At 41.2% G+C, this 24341-nt stretch overlaps 1 protein-coding gene across 1 annotated transcript in view; it reads left to right on the top strand.

The window, feature by feature from the left end:
• Positions 1-24341, top strand: part of LOC114649165 (sodium channel protein type 8 subunit alpha-like) — a 442931-nt gene that overhangs the window by 306624 nt on the left and 111966 nt on the right. The window contains exons 16-19 of the mRNA XM_051925019.1: positions 5155-5511; positions 5663-6133; positions 8263-8377; positions 20249-20403. Coding sequence (XP_051780979.1) covers positions 5155-5511; positions 5663-6133; positions 8263-8377; positions 20249-20403 — 1098 coding nt within the window. The remainder of the gene's footprint in view (positions 1-5154; positions 5512-5662; positions 6134-8262; positions 8378-20248; positions 20404-24341) is intronic.

Here is a 24341-nt window from a genome sequence, read left to right as displayed (position 1 = left end):
GGACTCTTCATGGCATCTCACTTATCCAAAACACATTAAAAAGTTTATTCATTATAATCCAATAATTGATTCACCTTTGACTTCCTTCTGCACTTTGCTTGTAGAATGAGAATGTTGTGCTTCTACATCCATTTCAGAGTTTGCTTCCTCTAGGTCAGCCTTGTCAATCTTCTATTCATCACTTTTGGTTCTTTGCCTGCATCTTCCACTTGACACTTGCACCTCTCAGTAACGCTGTCACATTTATACAGTATGTCACTTAGAACATTATCTCTCTATTATAAAAAAAAATCCTGGAAAGGAAAAGCAGGGCGACAAGACGTGATCTTCTCAGAAGACACTTAAAAGACCCACGAGACGCAAACAATATCAAATAACACTCAGTCGTGTAAAGGCAAGTAGCACACACAGATCCTGTGCTCTCAGCACATATAAAGCGTATAAGGACAATGCGTTCTAGATTAAACGTCAACGAATAAGCAAAAAAGAAAGAGCAGCGCAGATATAAGAAACCCAAAAGCGTTGGAGAGAAAAAAAGGCAGATAAGAGATTATGAAAGCTGTGTAATTCGAAAGGCTCAAACAAACGATGGCGCGATACACATGCAGAGAAAGGTAAGGAATATGAAAGCAGTAAAATTCAAAATATTGTAGCGTCTCAGCCAGGTTAAAGCCTTTTTCGTTTTAAGTGACTGCTAGGTCCGATTGAGGGAGGGCGGAGTAGGTAGATAGATAGATAGATAGATAGATAGATAGATAGATAGATAGATAGATAGATAGATAGATAGATAGATAGATAGATAGATAGATAGATAGATAGATAGATAGATAGATAGATAGATAGATAGATAATAACTCATTACATTTATATAGCATTTTTAGATAGATAGATAGATAGATAGATAGATAGATAGATAGATAGATAGATAGATAGATAGATAGATAATAATAATAATAATTCATTACATTTACAGTATATAGCGCTTTTAGATAGATAGATAGATAGATAGATAGATAGATAGATAGATAGATAGATAGATAGATAGATAGATAGATAGATAGATAGATAGATAGATAGATAGATAGATAGATAGATACTTTATTAATCCCAAGGGGAAATTCACATACTCCAGCAGCAGTATACTGATACAAAAAACAAAATTTAATTAAAGAGTAATAAAAATGCAGATAAAAACAGAAAATAGCTTTGAATAATGTTAACGTAACGATCTCCTCAGTCTGTCAGTGGAGCAGGACGGTGACAGCAGTCTGTCGATGAAGCTGCTCCTCTGTCTGGAGATGATCCTGTTCAGTGGATGCAGTGGATTCTCCATGATTGACAGGAGTCTGCTCAGCACCCTTCGCTCTGCCACAGATGTTAAACTGTCCAGCTCCATGCCTACAATAGAGCCTGCCTTCCTCACCAGTTTGTCCAGGCGTGAGGCGTCTTTCTTCTTTATGCTGCCTCCCCAGCACACCACGGCGTAGAAGAGGGCGCTCGCCACAACTGTCTGATAGAACATCTGCAGCATCTTATTGCAGATGTTGCAGGATGCCAGTCTTCTAAGGAAGTATAGCCGGCTCTGTCCTCATTTGCACAGAACATCAGTATTGGCAGTCCAGTCCAATTTATCATCCAGCTGCACTCCCAGGTATTTATAGGTCTGCACCCTCTGCACACAGTCACCTCTGATGATCACGGGGTTCATGAGGGGTCTGGGCCTCCTGAAATCCACCACCAGCTCCTTGGTTTTGCTGGTGTTCAGGTGTAGATGGTTTGAGTCACACAATTTAACAAAGTCCTATACTCCTCCTCCTGCTCACTCCTGATGCAGCCCACGATAGCAGTGTCATCAGCGAACTTTTGCACGTGGCAGGACTCCGAGTTGTATTGGAAGTCCGATGTATATAGGCTGAACAGGACCGGAGAAAGTACAGTCCCCTGCGGCGCTCCTGTGCTGCTGACCACAATGTCAGACCTGCAGTTCCCGAGACGCACATATTGAGGTCTGTCTGTAAGATAGTCCACGATCCATGCCACCAGGTATGAATCTACTCCCACCTCTGTCAGCTTGTCCCTAAGGAGCAGAGGTTGGATGGTGTTGAAGGTGCTAGAGAAGTCTAGAAACATAATTCTTATAGCACCACTGCCTCTGTCCAAGTGGGAGAGGGATCGGTGTAGCATGTAGATGATGGCATCCTCCGCTCCCACCTTCTCCTGGTATGCAAACTGCAGAGGGTCAAGGATGTGGTGGACCTGTGGCCTCAGGTGGTAAAGCAGCAGCTGCTCCATGGCATTCGTCACATGTGACGTCAGAGCGACAGGCCTGAAGTCGTTCAGCTCACTAGGACATGATACTTTTGGGACTGGGGTGATACAAGATGTTTTCCAAAGCCTCGGGACTCTCCCCTGTTCCAGGCTCAGGTTGAAGATGCGCTGTAGTACAGCACAGAAGACTGATAGCAGCATGACAGCAGCAGAAAGGCAGCAACGGCACCTCCTTAGCATGTGTTCAGCCGCCCCCTTGACAACATGAGGAGTGTTATACGTCTTGAGAAAGAGATTTAACCACGCCCGGGGCTGGAAATAAAGGACAAGTATTGTTTTTACAACATCACGCGAGACAAGGCAGTGAGACATCATTTAAAACAAGTCCATGGACATCTAACCTCGCAGTTGTTGGACTGCTGTTGGCAGACACGCTTCATGTGCTCCCAGCTCTTAAAACAACAAGAGACAAGCAAAACACGCAGCTCGCCAGCAGCAAAAAGCCTGCAGATAACTAGAATGCTTCTCCTTAGCGTGCGTTCAGCCAAACTAACCCTCACCCCACCCCCTTCACAACGTGAGTGACAGAGATGCAAAGTGGCAAAACGTCAGCTGCTGTACAGGTTTTGAAATGATCGGGCAGCGAGACAAGCAGCAGAAAGACAGCAGATGATCCAACGGCATCTCCTTAGCGTGCGTTCAGCCGCACCCCCTTCACAACACGAGCAGCATTGCACGTCCTGTGAGAAAGAGATGTAACCACACCCGGGGCCGGAAATAAAGTATTGTTTTTACAAAAGTTTTACAATAAAAGTGAAAATAATGCATATGTAACAATTCTCATGAAACTAACAATCTCTTTAAATTGTATATCCGCTGAACCAAACCCAGGGGGTGGGAGCCCCCTAGTTTTCATAAAAATAATGTTGCTTTTAATTATTTCTACATAAAATTCCTTCTGGCACATCTTTTAAATAGCTACTCATTTAACAGAGCATATCACACAGACTCTGAGGACATGCAGCCATTACATTCCTCAAGGGCTCAATATGCTGGTTCTATTCAATAAGGGCGCGCACAAAAAGGTGAGCTTCAAAAGGGCAACCTCAATTGGGCGCAGTGAATAAAGGCAAACGCAGCAAAATTATTACAGAAAATCTATTAGATAAAGGCAACGATTGAACGTATAAAAAGGTGAAAGCAAGAATATTAAAACATCCAATTAATTACTGCATGAACTTCTAACAAACTATTTCTAAAGCTCTCTATATTTCGTTGTTTTCTGCTCTTACTCATTGTTATACTTGAAGCTGTAGATTATGTGCCATGCCACGTAGATATTTTCATTATTATCTATCTATTATTATCTAACGCCTTTATTCGCTGCGCCCAATTGAGGTCGCCCTTTTGAAGCTCGCCTTTTGGTGCACGCCCTTATTGAAGGATACCGAATATGCTCACCTCCTAGTATGGAATATTCAGTGGTTCTTTGAAAACCAAATATGGAGAACATTTCTGTAACAGGCAACAACTGCAAAATAAAATAAACCTATTATACACTACTTAAAATTGCAGGCGAGACTTTAAGATGCTGCGGTGGGTTGGCACCCTGCCTGGCATTGGTTCCTGCCTTGTGCCCTGTGTTGGCTGGGATTGGCTCCAGCAGACTCCCGTGACCCTGTGTTCGGATTCAGCGGGTTGGAAAATGGATGGATGGATGGACTTTAAGATGTCTAAAATGCAGTTTCCTTGCTCTTGTTATTTGATTATTCTATGCCCAAACCTCCAGAAGTGTCTTTTTGTTATGAAAGAAAACACAAATTCTGATAATTCAAATACTCTCTAAACGTTTCATAGACATGGTGCACACTAAGAGACAGTATCTAACATTCCTTAACTCTTTGAGGGCGGAATATTTTTTCCAAAAAACTGTTTTCTGAAAAGCACACAAAAGCAATGGTTTCACACATGAATCAACATAAACATGCTGTGGCTGCTGTTGGCGCATGCCTGGCAGCAATGGCTGTGCAAGGGTGCCTTGATGGCCAGCAGGAATCCACTGTGGGCTGGCTGCCTGTCTGTCTTCGCACAGCTGGGGGACGGTGGTGGCAATCGCAGTGTGACACAATATGGTTTGTACCTTTTCTCATCATAAGTGGTGGTCCTCCCAGGTGAACGCTGCTGTTGGCGTAACAGCTACATGAACATATTCAGCACCACAATCAGCTGGGGACTGATCATAGATAGATAGATAGATAGATACTTAGATCAGGTGATGCTGGTACCACACTTTCGTTTTTGATCTCCATCTCCAGATCACTTGCATCGAATTCCAAGTCTGACAAGTCAGAGTCCGATTCAGCGATAATACATAAAATGTCCATGGAGTCTTTTAATTTGCACATTTGCTTTAGTCTCTCGCCAGATGTTGATGCCATTTTAGAGGCTGTTTGCTCTTTACTACTCACGCATGCTCAGGAAATTGAGGTTAAATCAGCAAAGCTACTTAACTTACCTTCTAGCAAAGAGAGTCGGACTAAAACGTAAGGGCAAGTTTTGTCGCAGTTTACAGCTGATTACCATCCTCTACCCCTGACTTTTAGCATCAGCCTGATAAAAGTCGACATCAGCCCTGAAAGAGTTAAAAGGCATCTGTACCAGAAAACTTTAGAATATTACGATAGTCAAAGTAATACGATAACTGATTTAGTATAATTTAAGCCGCCCAACATTAATATTACATTACAATACAATGTTGAACTCTGTTCTTGACTAGTGATAAAGCATTCTTTATGTTAAACAGCTAATTCTTCATCCTTAACTCGTTAAATTCAGGACTTAATAGATATTCTGAGATGTGTAACCTTCCTACTTTCTCTTCCACAGCTGAGGGTTTTTAAACTGGCGAAATCTTGGCCTACACTGAACATGCTGATCAAGATCATCGGGAACTCTGTAGGTGCTTTGGGAAACCTGACTCTGGTGCTGGCTATTATTGTGTTTATTTTTGCTGTTGTGGGCATGCAGCTTTTTGGAAAAAGTTACAAAGACTGTGTGTGCAAGATTGCCCAAAGCTGTGAACTTCCCCGCTGGCACATGAATGACTTTTTTCATTCTTTCCTGATTGTTTTCCGTGTTCTCTGTGGAGAGTGGATTGAAACCATGTGGGACTGCATGGAAGTGGCTGGGCAGACAATGTGTCTAACTGTCTTCATGATGGTCATGGTCATCGGGAACTTGGTGGTGAGTTCGTGTTTGGTATATTCACAGTTAGCTTTCACATCTTCCTGTATTTACCATGCATATAAGTTTTATTAACTTGTTAAAAGAAAATCAAAGAATTTATAGTCCTGACATATTCTATTTTAAATGATTTTTTTCCCCACTCTTTCAGGTGCTGAATTTGTTCTTAGCCTTGCTGCTGAGCTCGTTCAGTGCAGACAACCTGGCAGCAACTGATGATGATGGTGAAATGAACAACTTGCAGATATCAGTCATTCGAATCAAAAAGGGTATTGCATGGGTCAAAGCCAAGGTGCGCAAATTTATGGCAGCCCACTTCAAAAAGAAAGTCACAGATGAAGTAAAACCTCTGGATGATATGTACGACAAGAAGGTTAACTGTATTGCAAATCACACAGCAGCAGATATTAACAGAGATATGGACTTTCAGAAGAACGGAAATGGCACAACAAGTGGCATCGGCAGCAGTGTGGAAAAGTACATTATGGATGAAGAACGCATGTCCTTTATCCACAACCCAAACCTGACAGTACGAGTGCCTATTGCTGTTGGCGAGTCAGACTTTGAAAATCTCAACACAGAGGATTTCAGCAGCGAATCTGACATTGAGGGCAGCAAAGAGGTCAGAATTATAAAATGGTTCCAATTTTATACTTAACATGTACATTCTGCTTAAAACTTAAGTTTGGTATTTTTCTAAGTTATTTCTTCACAAAGATGCTATACAGGCATTTTCCATGCCCCACTAACTCCAGTGACACATATTTTTAGGAAGTCACTGTGCACTGGAGAGATTCCGAAGAACTGGAAAATATCATCTAATTATATAAAAGGGCAGATCCAAATAACTATAGGCCAGTAAGCTTAACATGAAACATCACAGGCAAATTAATGGCAGGAATTATTAAGGATAAGATTGAGCAACACATGACAAGGACAGAAGTTATTAGGAACAGTCAGCGTGGGGTCAGAAGAGGGAGGTCGTGTTTTACTAACATGCTGGAATTCTATGAGGAGGCAACAAAAGGATACGACCAGAGAGGAGCAGATGATATTACTGATCTGGACTTTTAGGGAGGAGTTAAGCAAAATATCGCCTTTTATTGGCTAACTAAAAATATTATAAAATATTGCGAGGTAACTCAGGCCCCTTCTTCAGGCAAGAATAATTTGATGAGGTGCAAAATGCGAGGGTGGGCATCAAACTAAAAGAAGTGGCAGTCCAGGGTGATGTTTTTAGATGGGTGCAGAATTGGCTCCGACACAGGATGTGAGGAACTTCAACAGAATTGGCCGATGTTAAGAGTGGTGACCAGCAGGGGGCAGAGCTAGGGCTACTGCTATTTTTAATATTCCTATATATCAGTAACAAGCTGGTTAAGTTTGCAGATGATACCAAGATAGGTGGATTAGCAGATAATTTGGAATCCGTTATATCATCACAGAAGGACTTGGATTACATACAGGCTTTAGCAGATTTGTGGCAGATGAAATTTAATGTCAGTAAATGTAATGAATTACACATAGGAAGTAAAAATGTTAGGTTTGAATACACAATGGGCTGTCGGAAAATCGAGAGTCCACCTTATGAGAAGGATTTAGGAGTCATAGTGGACTCTAAGCTATCGACTTCCCGACAGTGTTCAGAAGCCATTAAGAAGGCTAACAGAATGTCAGGTTATATAGCGCCTTGATGTGTACAGTACAAGTCACAGGAGGGTCTGCTCAAGCTTTATAACACACTGGTGAGGCCTCATCTGGAGTCCTGTGGTCAGTTTATGACTCCATAAAGACACAGCAGCACTGGAGAAAGTCCAGAGAAGAGCGACGAGGCTGATTGAGGGCTACAGGGGGTGAGTTATGAAGATTAAAAGAGCTGAACCTTTACAGTTTAAGCAAAAGAAGATTAAGAGGAGACCTGACTGAAGTGTTTAAAATGATGAAGGGAATTAGTCCAGTGGATCGAGACTGTTATTTTAAAATGAGTTCATCAAGAACACGGGGACACAGTTGGAAACTTGTGAAGGGGAAATGTCACACAAACATTAGGAAGTTTTTCTTTACACAAAGAACGACAGACACTTGGAATAAGTGACCAAGTAGTGTGGTAGACAGTAAGACGTTAGGGACTTTCAAAACTCGACTTGATGTTTTTTTAGAAGAAATAAGTGGATAGGACTGGCGAGCTTTGTTGGGCTGAATGGCCTGTTCTCGTCTAGAATGTTCTTATGTAAAATGCCAATATGGGCATTGTATTTCTTAAGATTTATTGAAAACTCTGAACTTTGGAACATAAAAATTTTGCATGACAATTACATGTATGGCATGTTTATGAAGAAATTATTTTGACTTCAAAAATCCCAAAGTTATCCTTTAAGTGTATGTCAGTCGTGAAAAGGGTACAAACTGGCATTTCTGAGTTTTATAAGATCCTGGGAACACTTCTTAGGCTGTGGACAGTTTGACTTGGCAGCTTAAACTTATAAATCTCACATGTGAAAAAGTATTTTACCTGTTGACATACAGTATAATTCAGGAAGGTTCCGTTTGCTGAGCTTTTTACTCTAATCTGGCATACTGAATAAATATTTAAATCAATGTTTTTGTGCTTAGTTTAGGTTAACCCAAAATTATTGGGCTACTCGTTTATGTTTCTTCTTCTGTTGCAGCTGAATTTGCTTATGAGGTATACACTTTATGTTAAAAGTCTCTTGTTTTAATGAACATTGATGTCCTCATTTTGTTTTATAGATGGATGACACCAGCTCTTCTGAAGGGAGTACAATTGATATTAAGCCAGATGCAGAAGAAGTTGTTGTGGAGCAACCAGAAGAGTATGTGGACCCAGATGCTTGCTTTACTGATGGTAAGTCTTCTCAGTAAGGACGCTGTGGTCATTCTTGAGGTTCACTGAACAAACCGAAAGTCAAGTTTGTTTTGAAATTTTATTTGCCATTTTTTATTGTACATTATACTGCGCTTCTTATGCTACTTTTTCAAGCTTGTAGTTAAGTAAAATACAAAACAGTTCCTCATGTAGTGTTTGTGAGCCACTAGGGGGCATACTGCCACTCTAACCCAGACACAGACAGGCAGGAGACAGGTTTTACCACACTTCACACGTTTATTTGCAGTTTTACCAACACACCAACACCATTCAGTCCCTTCTTCTGCCAGTCCTTCTCCCTCCACTCCTCTTCAGGCTTTGGTCTCTCCTCCTGATTCTGACCACTTACGGAGTGAGGCGGCTCCTTTTTATAGGGCACCTGGATGGATGGACTAACGAGCAGTGTGGCGGAATAAGGCCCTGGAAAAGTCCATGCGCCCCCTGCCGGTGGCCACAGGTTCTAACAGGGTTGAACCCTCATGCTCATAAACCACGACCCCACTGGAAACAAAGGGAGCTGCCCTCTATCAGCCCAGGGAAGAAACTGTCCTGACAATCCTCTTTCCCCCATTCCTTCCACACTTTGGGCGTCCTGGCTGGGCAAGGGCCCCGGCCATCTGCCACATGTTATATTTACTTGTAGCGATAAGGCAATATGCAGTAAGCAGTGCAAAAATATATACTTTGTTAGTCATAGTGATGAAGCATACATCACATACGTTTTTGTTTGCCTCACTTTTGCTGCCCACTGACCAGATCTTCTCCTAAAATTATTTCTATTACATTTTACATTTGAAGTTCAAGGTTAACTTATGTGAAATATTTTCAAAGAGATTGCCCAAATGCACACCCAAGGATGTGCAATTGGAGATAAAAGCATGAAGGGAATTAGGCTAAATCATAGTCAAAGGAACAAGCTGGGGTCAATTACTGAGAGAACTGATCGAGAACCAATTGACTAAACCAGAGAGTCAGTTCCACTTTTCTGCAGAATGTCTGTACATCTGGTACTGTTATTGGTATCTCCACTCACAAGCTGATTGAATTTAGCTTCACTTATCCCCTCCCTAAAATAAGTCTAAAATCTAAAATAACCTATCGTAATATCAAGAACATTGATCAGTTATCTTTCTCTATGTCTGTTGGTGCTTCCTGTCTCCATGATGTTTCTGGGTTGTCTTGCCCTATGAAGATTTTATCTCTATACTAGTCATTTAGCCCGTTACAATAACGGGCGCTAGAACAGTAGTGCATAAACATTAGTAGGAACAGTCTGTATTAAATGGGAAGGGACTTTGACCTCATTCTTTTTGTTGGTCGTATTTTTCTTTCTTTCAGCCTTTCTTTTGTTGATGTTTACTTGCTGAGCTGACTGTTCTTCGTGGGCTGCCGCCATGTATTGTGTGTCTTTAATTTTCTGTGACAGTAATACTGTCTTGTACATCCGCTGGCTTGTACGTCCGTAATATACCTTTAATGTTCTCTGGCGGTAATACAGGCGTGCGCGTCGGTAATATGCCTTTAATCTCCTCTGACAGTAATACTGGCTTGTATGTGGCTGTAATTTGAGTATCGTGTACCTTTAATTTCCTCTCGCAGTAATACTGGTTTGTATTTCCGTAAAACACATGTACAGTAACCCCTCCTCCATTGCGGGGGTTGCGTTCCAGAACCCCCTGCGAAAGGTGAAAATCTGCGAAGTAGAAACCATATGTTTATATGGTTTTTTTTATATATTTTAAGCCCTTATAAACTCTCCCACACTCATATAAACATTTCCCGCACAATTATACAGCATAAACCCTTTGTATTCTCTTAGATATTAGGTAAGGTTCGTTGAAATTATGTATGTAAACACAGTTTATATACAGTAAAACCTAAATATTATTTTAAAGATATTGAGCGTCTCCGATATCACATATGTTACAGCCATTACGACAGCCAGGCCACCAGCAATAAATACGTACAATGCAAGAAAAATTGTATACAGTAAAATGTGTGTACAGTGACACTAAACTATGTACATGTAATAAGTACTGTACGTAGATAATTAATTATGGTTACTCACCAACAATGACCGATAACGATGAGTTTAATTTTACTGCACAACAAAGGATAGCGTTACAGCTCTTCTAAAGGAGCCTCTTCAGGCGATTGTGTAGCACCGCCGTTGTTCTTCTTCCATCACTCTTCAATCCAAATCCCTAAAGCAGATTCCATCCAGACTACTGCCTTATCACGTCCACTTGCAACTCGTTTTTGCGCCCTGGTTAAAGGACACTGCGGCCGTAGATCTTATATGCTTTTCCTCCTTTTTAAATAAAAAGAATCGTGGACTCATTGATGCCTCAATGGTGTCCTGCAGCAGTGTAGCTGTTCCCTCCCTTCAACATATCCAAAACTTTTACCTTTTCTACAATCATTTGCATCTTCTGTTGGCGCTTGGACACGGCCCCTGAAGCACTAGCAGGAGCACGTTAATGCTGAATGAGTGAGATGAGACTTCCTGGTTGATGCAGCACTCCGTCGCTGAGTCAATCAGCACACAGGAACTTTCACTGTGTGCTCTGATTAGGTAGCTTCTCAGTCATCCGCCAATAGCGTCCCTTGTATGAAATCAACTGGGCAAACCAACTGAGGAAGCAAGTACCAGAAGTAAAAAGACCCATTGTCCGCAGAAACCCACGAAGCAGCGAAAAATTCGCGTTATATATTTAGATATGCTTACATATAAAATCTACGATAGAGTGAAGCCGCAAAAGTCGAAGCGCGATATAGCGAGGGATTACTGTAACTTTCTCTGACAGTAATATCGCGCATCGCACCATGCCCCGCGCATGCGCACTTCACCAGAAGACACACACACACACACACGGACACCTGGACGCACACAGGGATTTTATTAAAGAGGATAATTCCACATTGTCACAAATTTTGGATCATTATGCACCTATTAAATCCTTGGTTGGTCCTACTATCCGGACATCTCCATGGTTTACAGAAGAATTGCGTACCATGAAACAACGCTTGGAAAGGCTATGGAAGAAGAGTGGTCTGACTGTTCACGCCATGGCTAACAACGAACACCAGCATGAATACAGATGTTCCTTATCGGCTGCACGTTCAAAGTACTATTCCACTCTTATTGACTTTGGTACTTGTCGCCCCACATCTCTTTTTAATACAGTTAACAAACTTTGTCAACCTGCTGTTAAAAATCCTTATTTCTCTGTTGAGCACTGTAATCTATTTTTGGACTATTTTCAGTCAAAAATTATGACCATATATCAAAGTTTCTCTACTAACCATTCCTTATCTCTGTCAACTGATTATACTTCTAAATCTACAGTTTATTTATCTAAATTTAACCCCACTACACCAACTTATATTGCTGAAGTAATATCTAAATTAAATCAGTCTACCTGCCACCTAGATCCTGCCCCTACTTCACTGAAGAAGGCTTGCACTGACAAAGTTTCTGCCCCCATTTCTCACTTTATCAACTGTAGTTTCCTCACCTGTGTTGTTTCAAGTGATTTAAAAACTGCTGCTGTAACCCCTGTCTTAAAAAAAAAAAACCTGTCTCAGTTCCCTTACAGCTAAAATTTTATCACCCAATTTCTAATCTTCCATTTATGACTAAGATCTTAGACTTTGCGAGGAAAAATCTATTATTAATTTCAAACTTCTGTTAGTACTAGGGTGTTGTTCCGTGTTAGCCATTATGAATGTAGAGAAAAGCCAAGCAAAATGACACCTTTTGACACCAATTGACACCAAAATGACACAAACTTCTGTTAAAAACACATCTTTTCAATGAGTATTATTCTTTTTCTTGTATGTAATTTCTACTGTCTTGTTAATATGTTTATTGAATTGTAAAGTGTCCTTGAGTGTATGAAAGGCGCTACATAAATAAAACTTTTTATTATTATAGAGATGTTAGCCAAGTTTGAAGACAAAAGAACAATGTTGTGAGTTTGGGCTCCAAAAACTTAAGAAAGACTTGAATCTAAAAGGTAGGCCTAGCCTTGAACTTCTAAAGCAGATCTGGGGCTGACACTTTTAAATCTCCAAATCCTATAAATCCCAAAATAGAAAGAGGAAACTATATAAGTATCCCTGGCCCAAAAAACAAAACTAATATTACTTGGAAAGATAAAGTTTATCAACAAAAATGATTCAAGAGGCAAAAAACAAGGAATAAAGCTGCAAACAATTATCAGTCAAAGGCAATATACAAATGTTGCCTTTTATGAGGCAACCCAAAACAGAACAGAATCAAAAAGACTAAAATTAAAACCAAAAATGAAAGCAAAATTTCCACAAGGAACCAAAAACATTTAGACAGGAACTTACAAAATCTTCATGAAGAATCACAAAGAGGGCAGAAAAACAAGTGAAACACGTGGGAGGTAATGCACTGCAGCATCTCAGGCCTTTATAAAGGAACGAGGAAAATGAATAATAAGGTTGACATAATTAAACAACCAAATGAAAATCACACAGTGATTGGTATCCAGAAAAACACTTAATGAAAAACAATTTACAAAAACATTTACATTAACAAACATAAAATAAATCACAAAAAAGTAAGCAGAGATCCAAGACAAACAACACCTACCTACCTACGTAGTTAACTTGCCCATAAGTAGCTCTAACAAATGTTGTTTTACGTGAAGTGAATCCAATAAAAGGATATCTACAGTATGTACCGCTCCATCATCTTTTAAAGGGTTCATGTGATGATGTCATGCAGCCCAGCAATCACATCTTAACAACAGGCATCACGGCATAAACATAATGGCAGTGCCCTTGAACAGTAAAGATCCCAAGATCTTTATAGTCATGAACCAGTATGGACTAAGACAAATAACAATCTACTGGTGCAAAGTATATCAATTTTTGCTGGATATCATGGCCGGCCTGTACTCTGGTACTGTGAGTGCTGTGCAGAGTGGAGGAAGAACCTCTGTGTTTTTCCCAGTTGATTCTGGGGTTTGTCAGTGGTGTGTTCTGCTCCTACTCTGTTCAATGCTTGTATGGACTGGGTGTTGAGGAGGGTCGTGGGGTCCAGCGGCTGTGGGGCATCTGTTGGTGAAGAAAGGTTCACGGATCTTGACTTTGCTGACGATGCTGTGATCTTCACGGAGTCAATGGAGGCTCTGATCGGGGCACTCGAGAGACTGAGTGAGGAGTCTGAGTGTCTGGGCTTGTGAGTGTCCTGATAAAAACCAAAGATCCAGGCCTTTAATGACCTCTTGAGCACGGCCATCAGCGGTGTGTCTGTCTGCGGAGAGAATGTCGACCTTGTTGAGAGGTTTACTTACCTTGGCAGTGACATTCATGACTCTGGTGACTCTTCCTATGAAGTCAGTAGACGGACTGGGAGAGCATGGGGGGTCAGGAGGTCGCTGGAAAGAGGTGTGTGGCGCTCCCAATATCTCAGCAAAAGGACGAAGGTCCAAGTCTTTAGAGTCCTGGTGCATCCTGTTTGTGAGACATGGACGCTATCCAGTGACCTGAGACGAAGACTGGACTCCTTTGGTACTGTGTCTCTCTGGAAAATCCTTGGGTACAGTTGGTTTGACTTTGTGTTGCTCATGGAGTCCGGAGTGAGGCACATGACCTGCATTGTGAGGGAGCGTCAGTTATGGCACTACGGCCATGTGGCGCATTTCCCTGAGGGTGATCCGGCTCACAGGATCCTCATTGTTGGGGACCCGAGTGGGTGGACCAGGCCAAGGGGTTGCCCACATAACACCTGGCTGTGGCAGATAGAGGGTCACTTCCGGAGGGTGGGACTGGACCACGTGTCTTCCTGGGGGGATCCCGGATTGTTTCATCGTGTGATGGGTGCGGCAACGTGCTGTACCAGTGCATGCTCCCCAACTTGACTTGACTTGACTTGGCACAAAGTGCATTTATTAAAACCAAAGACATTGTTCAAAGCACAGTGTGGAGCCTTACAGAAATCTTCAATAAATACATAATCCATTAAAAAAGTGCTCTGTGATGAAGTTAAAAATCAAATAAATAATCCAATCCATATTACTAAACGAGAATGGTAAACCGGATGGACGCAGGGACATCCGGCCATGGGCCGTGGACGCAAAAGACGTACTGCGCAGGCGCCCCCACAAACCCCCCCCCCCCTCCAAGCAACGGAAACCGGATGGAAACCAACGTAAAATAAGACATGAGGCGCCGAACGGAACACACACAAAGAAGAGGATTGAGACCCACGACACACAAAGCCCCCCTCCAGTAACTGAAATAAGAAATGAGGCGACGCGCCCCTAGAAAACCAAAAAGAAAGGAGTCAGACGCAAGCGCCACATAGCACACGAAACGGTACGCACACAAAAAAGAGGATTCAGACCCACCACACACAAACACCCCCTCCACTAACAGAGATAAAAAAAGTGAGGCTACGCGCCAAGAAAAAATGTCTCGGCTCCAAAAACGCAAAGCTCAAATAAGCAAGGGTTCAAAACGAAACACCTCGAGTCTCACAGATTAACCGACATACAAAAACGGGCAAGGCTCAATACAAACAATGAACGCCGTAAACTGCAACGGGCTTCTCACACAGCACAGGCAAATCCATTACAGCTCCAGAATAGCATGTCCCAAATCCTGCACATACAACGACGCGCCTCTCAAACGGCACAAGCAAAACATACACGTCAAGGACATCAACGACAGACACCTGCTAAACGATTGCGCCAGTTAGCTGACAACGCGTTCAATAATAAGTCCACAATTCATGAAAATTCATTGGGATTAATAAATGTCATTTGCAATCATTGTCATTCACTTAACTTCCCTGAACAAACAACTGGCAATACAAGTTATGAATTTACACGTTGTTGTCAAAAGGGTCAAATTACACTGCCTCCTTTACATTCATATCCTGAATATCTGCAGAAGCTTCTAACTAACTAAGTACCTGAAACTAAAAACTTTACGAACTGCATTAGATCCTACAATAGTTCATTTGCTTTTGCATCTACCGGAGTAAATATCAGGTCACCAGAAGGCAATGGCCCATACTGCTTTCGCGTATGTGGACAAATATTACATCGCATTGGAACAGTGCACCCTGAAACAAATCAAGAACGCAAATATGCACAAATCACGTCCACACCTACAACAAGCTTCTGAAACCGCGGAAGAAAAAATGTCTCGGCTCCAAAAACACATGTCACTCCTTATTCCAAATACCGGTCCCAATCACAGAAACATCGGTATCCACTATGAAAATGCATAGTAACAATGCACGTGACATCCGTCTTGCCACACTATTAATTACAGATGAATTTACAATGGCATCCAATCACTTACTCAACACCATTGATAAACTTCTACAAACATGGATAAATAATAATACACTATTCCCTTTGGAGGAAAGGTACTGTTATTAGGAGGAGATTTTAGACAGTGCTTAACTATTGCTCCACATGCCATGCGCTCAGCTATTGTTCAGTCCACCTTAAAATACGCGACGACGTCATACATAAACAACAAGAGAGCGAACTACAATACATATACAGGCGCGAGACCTGATTGGTGATAATACGAAGAAACGAACAGTCCGCATATTAACAGTGAGTTCGATCCTACTTATTACTTATCCATATTCCTAACGATAAAGATCAAACAAGTCATCAATTCACGATCACGGGTACAAAACTAGACGGCTCGAGTAATGGGAACACAAACACGCACCCGCATCAAAAAAAAAAAATTCACGTCACCTACAACGCCCTTCAAAAAAATGTTACGCGGACAATTGGCATTGCTTTCAAAAGATACACTTAGTATAAAACATGCGATGTCCAGATCCCGAATATAACAATTGCTTATTACAACTGAGAGATGGTACACTCACCAATACAGATGTACTTCACCCAGATATTATTACAATTCCTCAACCCTTTATCTGCGACGACTTATTTGAACACTATTAACCCAGCCGGATTTCCACAACACAATCTTAGCCTTAAAAATGGAACAATAATCATGCTATTAGGAAACCTTAACACTAAACAGGGTTTATGCAATGGTCCACGTTTAGTCGTCAACACCATGACACACAATGTTATTCAAGCGACAGTTCTTACAGCATCACATGCTAACAATACTGTTCTAATTCCTAGAATTGACCTTACAAGTTCTAACCTGGAATTACCTTTTACACTTAAACGGCGACAGTTCCCTATTACACCTGCCTTTCCCATAACCATCAACAAATCACAAGGACAAACCATGGACAAGGTTGGCATCTACCTCTCTGAGCCCGTTTTTGGACATGTGCAACTTTATGTGGCCTTCTCACGAGTTCGACGTTCATTTGACGTTAAAGTTAAGGTCATAAATGCTCCATGCCAAGGAATACTCATTCAAGGACAAGACACCATCTTTTCTACTAATGTTGTGTACAAAGAAATTTTCCAATAAACCTTTACACTGTACCAAACACTGAATTGTTTGCTTCCTATATGCGTCATCTACACCTTCACACTATGCTATATCTCATTCATACATCACGCTCTTTGTAATTTCCCAAATACCCCCAATACCAGGGGTTGGCGAGCGAAGCGAGCAGGGGGCAGAGCCCCCTAGTAAAACAGAATCAGAGTCAGAACTGGCCTTTTATCAAGTTCCACAGTGCTTCTCTCTCGCTCTCCCTCATCTTACCATCCTCACCCATCTCCCAGGTATACTCAGTGGGGCTGAAACACTGGGAAATGCATTCCACATTGGCACCTGCCAGGGTGCAGTGAGCCCGACTCCCTCATCCTGACACCTCTGTCTGCATCTGCAGGATCCATTGGAGTACGCAATCATTCTTCCTCTTCGTTGTTCTGCAGGAGTGATTCTGTAATCACCTCTCACTGGGTTTCTCCTGACCACTCAATTGATCGCACCCAATTCTGGTGTTTCTTTTTTCGTTGATCTTTCTTCCTCTATATCTTTCTCTATTCTTTTTCTTCTCAGCCTGTCTCTTTTTTTTTCCTTTCTGTCCTAATCAGAACCTTTTTGTCCTTTTTAGTGCAGGGGCTTAATGACCCACGGACTGTCAGTGGGTAATGGCTGTGCTGACTGTTCTTGCATGTGAATGAGCAATCAGGCAATATACCCATTCAACACTCTGGGGCCACACGGCTCCCCACCCACTCATACCTGTACCTCCAAAGTCTGAGCAACACTTTTTTTTATGTTAAACCACATACCACCACAAACCCCAAATATACTTGAACACACAATCATGATTAAAAATAATTTTCCAAATTCTAATAAAAAAAAACTGCATAATTTCAAAGGCAAAAAATGGGTCAAAATATGTTCAAAAACCTAAGTTAACAAGATCACCCATGTAAATTGTGTGCAGTTATGTGTTTTTGTTTTGTGACTGCAGTGGCAACGTTGCATAGAAATGGTGGAGGGGGAGAGAAAAATAGCTCAGTTAAAATTATTAGGATGCACTCTGCTCGCAGCGTCCAGACGTGGAATCTGTATGGGTGACTAAAGGAGTTCTCATATTTCTACACTAACGTCCCAATTTCTGCCCATGAACATAACCTTTTTCGCTTCTGCTATTTACACTTCTTACTTACAAATCTGGACAAAACAGTTTTGGTGTTTTATTCTTTTTTTTAAGCTAAATTCCATCCATCCACCCATCCATTATCCAACCCGCTATATCCTAACTACAGGGTCACGGGGGTCTGCTGGAGCCAATCCCAGCCAGCACAGGCCGCAAGGCAAGAACAAACCTCGGGTAGGGCACCAGCACACTGCAGGGCACACACACACCAAGCACACACTAGGGACAATTTAGGATTGCCAATGCACCTAACCTGCATGTCTTTGGACTGTGGGAGGAAACCCATGAAGGGAGGACCTGGCAAGCGAACCCAAGGTCTCCTTACTGTGAGGCAGCAGTGCTACCACTGCGCCCTGAGCTAAACTGATCTTGTCTAAAACAAATGCCCCTTCTTTATTGTAGCATCTTATTGTTTTGTTTTTGTTAGTTTATATAGTAAATTGTGACTTTTCTCTTTTGATAAAGGTTTATTAAGATGTGAACAGTTTTTCCTAAAATATGACGAAAGGTTGTTCCAAAGAAAAATTAACCTTTTAACCTTTCCACTTATTCCATGGAGACCATTGTCGTGGTCTCTGCAGGGCCATTAATACTGAAGGACTCATTTCAACCCCAGTCAACATCTGGCAGGCATTTTGGGACTCTGTGTGCCCAGACTTCCAGGCTCAAAGACAGTTCTGTCCTAAGGCTATTACTGAATTAAACTCAGCACTAAACAAGTAGCATTCATCGGAAAGACCTAATTTTGGGCACAACTATCTTCATGCATTTTATATTTTATTTTATATTTTATTTTTTATATGAACTGTTTCTATACAGCTACCACAGACTATGTTTATGTTTGTGCCTATTTCTATATATGTCTATATGATACTAAGTTGTTTCGTCATTGTGAATTTCCCCTTGGGATTAATAAAGTTTGTCCAATTACTTTTGAGCCCCTGAAATGAAGGGATTGTGTTCATAAAATGCTTTAGTTCCCTGACATTTTTATGCAATCGTTTTGTTCACCCCACTGAATTAAAGCTGAAAGTCTGCACTTCAACTGCATCGGAGTTGTTTCATTTCAAATTCATTGTGGTGATGTACAGAACCAAAATTAGAAAAAAGTTGTCTCTGTCCAAATATTTATGGACCTAACTGTATTTCTCTTCTTAATGTATGTAGGTATTCTTTTTCTACTACCTATATCTATCTATCTATCTATCTATCTATCTATCTATCTATCTATCTATCTATCTATCTATCTATCTATCTATCTATTATATAGTGCCTTTCACTCATATCTATCTATCTATCTATCTATCTATCTATCTATCTATCTATCTATCTATCTATCTATCTATCTATCTGTTATATAGTGCCTTTCACTCATATCTATCTATCTATCTATCTATCTATCTATCTATCTATCTATCTATCTATCTATCTATCTATCTATCTATCTATCTATCTATCTATCTATCTATCTATCTATCATATTGTGCCTTTCACTTCTATCTATCTATCTATCTATCTATCTATCTATCTATCTATCTATCTATCATATAGTGCCTTTCACTTCTATCTATCTATCTATCTATCTATCTATCTATCTATCTATCTATCTATCTATCTATCTATCTATCTATCTATCTATTATATAGTGCCTTTCACTCATATCTATCTATCTATCTATCTATCTATCTATCTATCTATCTATCTATCTATCTATCTATCTATCTGTTATATAGTGCCTTTCACTCATATCTATCTATCTATCTATCTATCTATCTATCTATCTATCTATCTATCTATCTATCTATCTATCTATTATATCAGTGCCTTTCACTTCTATCTATCTATCTATCTATCTATCTATCTATCTATCTATCTATCTATCTATCTATCTATCTATCTATCTATCTATCTATCTGTTATATAGTGCCTTTCACTCATATCTATCTATCTATCTATCTATCTATCTATCTATCTATCTATCTATCTATCTATCTATCTATCTATCATATTGTGCCTTTCACTTCTATCTATCTATCTATCTATCTATCTATCTATCTATCTATCTATCTATCTATCTATCTATCTATCTATCTATCTATCATGTAGTGGGAATGGCAACACACAGTACTTGACTATGTCTATGTTTAAATGTATGTTATTCTAGGAGGTATCATTAAATTTCACTGTACGTTGTGCAATGACAATAAAGGTTATTCTTTTCTACTTTTCTTTTTCAGCTTGTGTGGCAAGTTGTAAGGTGTGTCAAGTCAGCATTGTGGAAGGCTGGGGCAAGCACTGGTGGTATCTGCGAAAAACTTGCTACTTGATTGTGGAGCACAACTGGTTTGAGACCTTTATCATCTTCATGATCCTCCTCAGCAGTGGTGCACTGGTAACTTAGTCTTTGATCCTCAGCTTCTTTTACCTGCAGCTAATTACTGTACAGTATGTCATTAGTTTATTACATAGAATCCACAATAATCTTTCTTAATTTTAGCAATCATTAAAGATTGAAATTAAACCTGAACCTTTAAGTTTAGACGTTATGAAATCAAGCAAGGGTTCTCACATTAATGAAAAGGATCTTCGTTTAGATTTAAAAACCGTTTTGTCACCAAAAATCTATTTTTCTTATCACACTGCAGTTTTGTACTTCATTTTCTAAACATTAATTTATTTAACCCTTTGAGGGCTGAATATTTTTCCCAAACAAACGCAGTTTTCTGAAAGGCACACAAAGCAATGGTTTCACACAGAGATCAGCATCAAAACATCTGTTGCTGTGTGCTGTGGCCGCCAGTTCGCTGTCTCTTTTGGCTCGGGCTGCTCACGGGTGGCACAACTGCTGGCAGGAATGTGCAGCAGGCTGGCTGCCAGGCTGTCTTCATGTGGCAGTGGTGGTCACGGTCGCAGTGCAATGCAATCTGGTTTGTCCCTCCTGTCATCCTGTCCACCATAGGCGTGTCAGCTACACAAAAGGACGTTCAGCACCACAAACAACTGGAGAGTGAAACCTCATTTTCATTTTTCAGTCTCATTCTCCTGATCACTTACATCAAAATTGGAGCACGACAAGTCAGATTCCAATTCATACAGTGCATCCAGAAAGTATTCCCAGCGCATCACTTATTCCACATTTTGTTATGTTACAGCCTTATTCCAAAATGGATTAAATTCATTTTTTTCCTCAGAATTCTACACACAACACCCCATAATGACAACGTGAAAAAAGTTTACTTGAGAATTTTTGCAAATTTATTAAAATAACAAAATTGAGAAATCTCATGTCCATAAGTATTCACAGCCTTTGCCATGAAGCTCCAAATTGAGCTCAGGTGCATCCTGTTTCCCCTGATCATCCTTGAGATGTTTCTGCAGCTTCATTGGAGTCCACCTGTGGTAAATTCAGTTGACTGGACATGATTTGGAAAGGCACACACCTGTCTATAGAAGGTCCCACAGTTGACAGTTCATGTCAGAGCACAAACCAAGCATGAAGTCAAAGGAATTGCCTGTAGACCTCCGAGACAGGATTGTCTCGAGGCACAAATCTGGGGAAGGTTACAGAAAAATGTCTGCTGCTTTGAAGGTCCCAATGAGCAAAGTGGCTTCCATCATCCATAAGTGGAAGAAGTTCGAAACCACCAGGACTCTTTCTAGAGATGGCCGGCCATCTAAACTGAGCGATCGGGGGAAGAAGGGCCTTAGTCAGAGAGGTGACCAAGAACCCGATGGTCACCTCTGTCAGAGCTCCAGAGGTCCTCTGTGGAGAGAGGAGAACCTTCCAGAAGGACAACCATCTCTGCAGCAATCCACCAATCAGGCCTGTATGGTAGAGTGGCCAGACGAAGCCACTCCTTAGTAAAAGGCACATGGCAGACCGCCTGGAGTTTGCCAAAAGGCACCTGAAGGACTCTCAGACCACGAGAAAGAAAATTCTCTGGTCTGATGAGACAAAGATTGAACTCTTTGGTGTGAATGCCAGGCGTCACATTTGGAGGAAACCAGGCACCGCTCATCACCAGGCCAATACCATCCCTACAGTGAAGCATGGTGGTGGGCAGCATCATGCTGTGGGAACTGGGAGACTAGTCAGGATAAAGGGAAAGATGACTGCAGCAATGTACAGAGACATCCTGGATGAAAACCTGCTCCAGAGCGCTCTTGACCTCAGACTGGGGCGACGGTTCATCTTTCAGCAGGACAACGACCCTAAGCACACAGCCAAGATATCAAAGGAGTGGCTTCAGGACAACTCTGTGAATGTCCTTGAGTGGCCCAGCCAGAGCCCAGACTTGAATCCGATTGAACATCTCTGGAGAGATCTTAAAATGGCTGTGCACCGACGCTTCCCATCCAACCTGATGGAGCTTGAGAGGTGCTGCAAAGAGGAATGGGCGAAACTGGCCAAGGATAGGTGTGCCAAGCTTGTGGCATCATATTCAACAAGACTTGAGGCTGGAATTGCTGCCAAAGGTGCATCGACAAAGTATTGAGCAAAGGCTGTGAATACTTTTGGACATGGGATTTCTCAATTTTTTTATTTTTAACAAATTTGCAAAAATCTCAAGTAAACTTTTTTCATGTTGTCATTATGGGGTGTTGTGTGCAGAATTCTGAGGAAAAAAATGAATTTAATCCATTTTGGAATAAGGCTGTAACATAACAAAATGTGGAAAAAGTGATGCACTGTGAATACTTTCCGGATGCACTGTAGATGATATGCAAAACGGAGTATTTTGCCTGGGCATTTGCATCGATCTCTTGTCAGATGTCAATGTCATTTTTGCCAGCTGTTTGCTCTTCACTACTCATGCGAGTGCAGGGAATCTCGGTCAATCCAACCAAGCTAACTTTCTTTCTAGCAAAGTGAGTCAAACAAAAATATGAACAGCAGGTTTTGAAACCATTTACAGTTCATTATTGCCCTCAATCACTCCTGTTGACAAAAGTCAACATCCAACCTGAAAGAGTTAATATTGTGGTATTTGCTTGAGATGTTGTATGGCATTTTATAGCCAGTTAGAATTAAAAACTGGAATTTAACAGAGTTGGTAATGGACATGGGCAGCACAGTGATAGCACTGCTGCCTCACAGTTAGGAGACCTGGGTTCGCTTCCGGGGTCCTCCTGTGTGGAGTTTGCATGTTCTCCCCGTGTCTGCGTGGGTTTCCTCCCACAGTCCAAAGACATGCAGGTTAGGTGCATTGGCGATCCTGAAATTGTCCCTAGTGTGTGCTTGGTGTGTGTGTGCTCCCTGCGGTGGGCTGGCACCCTGCCTGGGATTTGTTCCTGCCTTGTGCCCTGTGCTGGTTGGGATTGGCTCCAGTGGGCCCCCGTGACCCTGTGTTAGGATATAGCGGGTTGGATAATTACTGGCTGACTGACTGGTAATGGACATTCTGGAACAGACTGCCCAGATAATTTGTAAAAGTGAATATTCTGTAAAGTTTAAATAGCCATTCACTTAACAAACTTAGCCTCATCTCATTCAGAACTGTTGTCATTTTTCTTAACCAGTTATTATAAAGTTGAAAGTTAATACAGTGGATAAAAAAAGGCTATACACCCCTGCCAAAATCGCAGATTTTATGTAATAAAAAAATGAATAAAAATCTTGTCAGAATTTATTCCACCTTTATTGCAAAATTGCATTCTGTAAAAAGAAGATGAAAACATATCAGAAACTGTTGGTGAAATAGGGGAATAAAAACCACACAAACAACTGTTTACGTTAATGTGCACAGCCTTTAATAATCAAGGATGAGGCTGCGTTCAGAAACGAACAATCACAATACGTCTCATGTGAAATAGTATTAAGTATACACCTGACATCAATTATGGTGGCTCTGATTGAGCTCAGATAAAGTTTGGCTGTTCCTGTAGGATTATTCTGAAAAAAGTATTTGCGTGTTAATTTCAAAGCCAAACAGAATGAAAACTTATAGTGCAACGAATACCTCTAACGCAACATGAAACATAAATTTCTTTCAATATATTACGTTTTACTAATATATATATATTCTTCCCATGGGCTCACCACCTATAGGAGGGGCCAAGGAGGTCGGGTGCAGTGTGAGTTGGGTGGTGGCCGAAGGCGGGGACCTTGGCGGTCCGATCCTCGGCTACAGAAACTGGCTCTTGGGACGTGGAATGTCACCTCTCTGAAGGGTAAGGAGCCTGAGCTAGTTCGTGAGGTTGAGAGGTTCCGGCTAGATATAGTCGGGACTCACCTCGACGCACAGCTTGGACTCTGGAACCAATCTCCTTGAGATGGGCTGGACTCTCTACCACTCTGGAGTTGCCCCGGTGAGAGGCGCCGAGCAGGTG

This window comes from Erpetoichthys calabaricus, chromosome 3 (genome assembly GCF_900747795.2).
Source record: "Erpetoichthys calabaricus chromosome 3, fErpCal1.3, whole genome shotgun sequence".
Lineage (NCBI taxonomy): Eukaryota > Metazoa > Chordata > Cladistia > Polypteriformes > Polypteridae > Erpetoichthys > Erpetoichthys calabaricus.
This window is presented reverse-complemented; position numbering and strand designations above follow the sequence as displayed.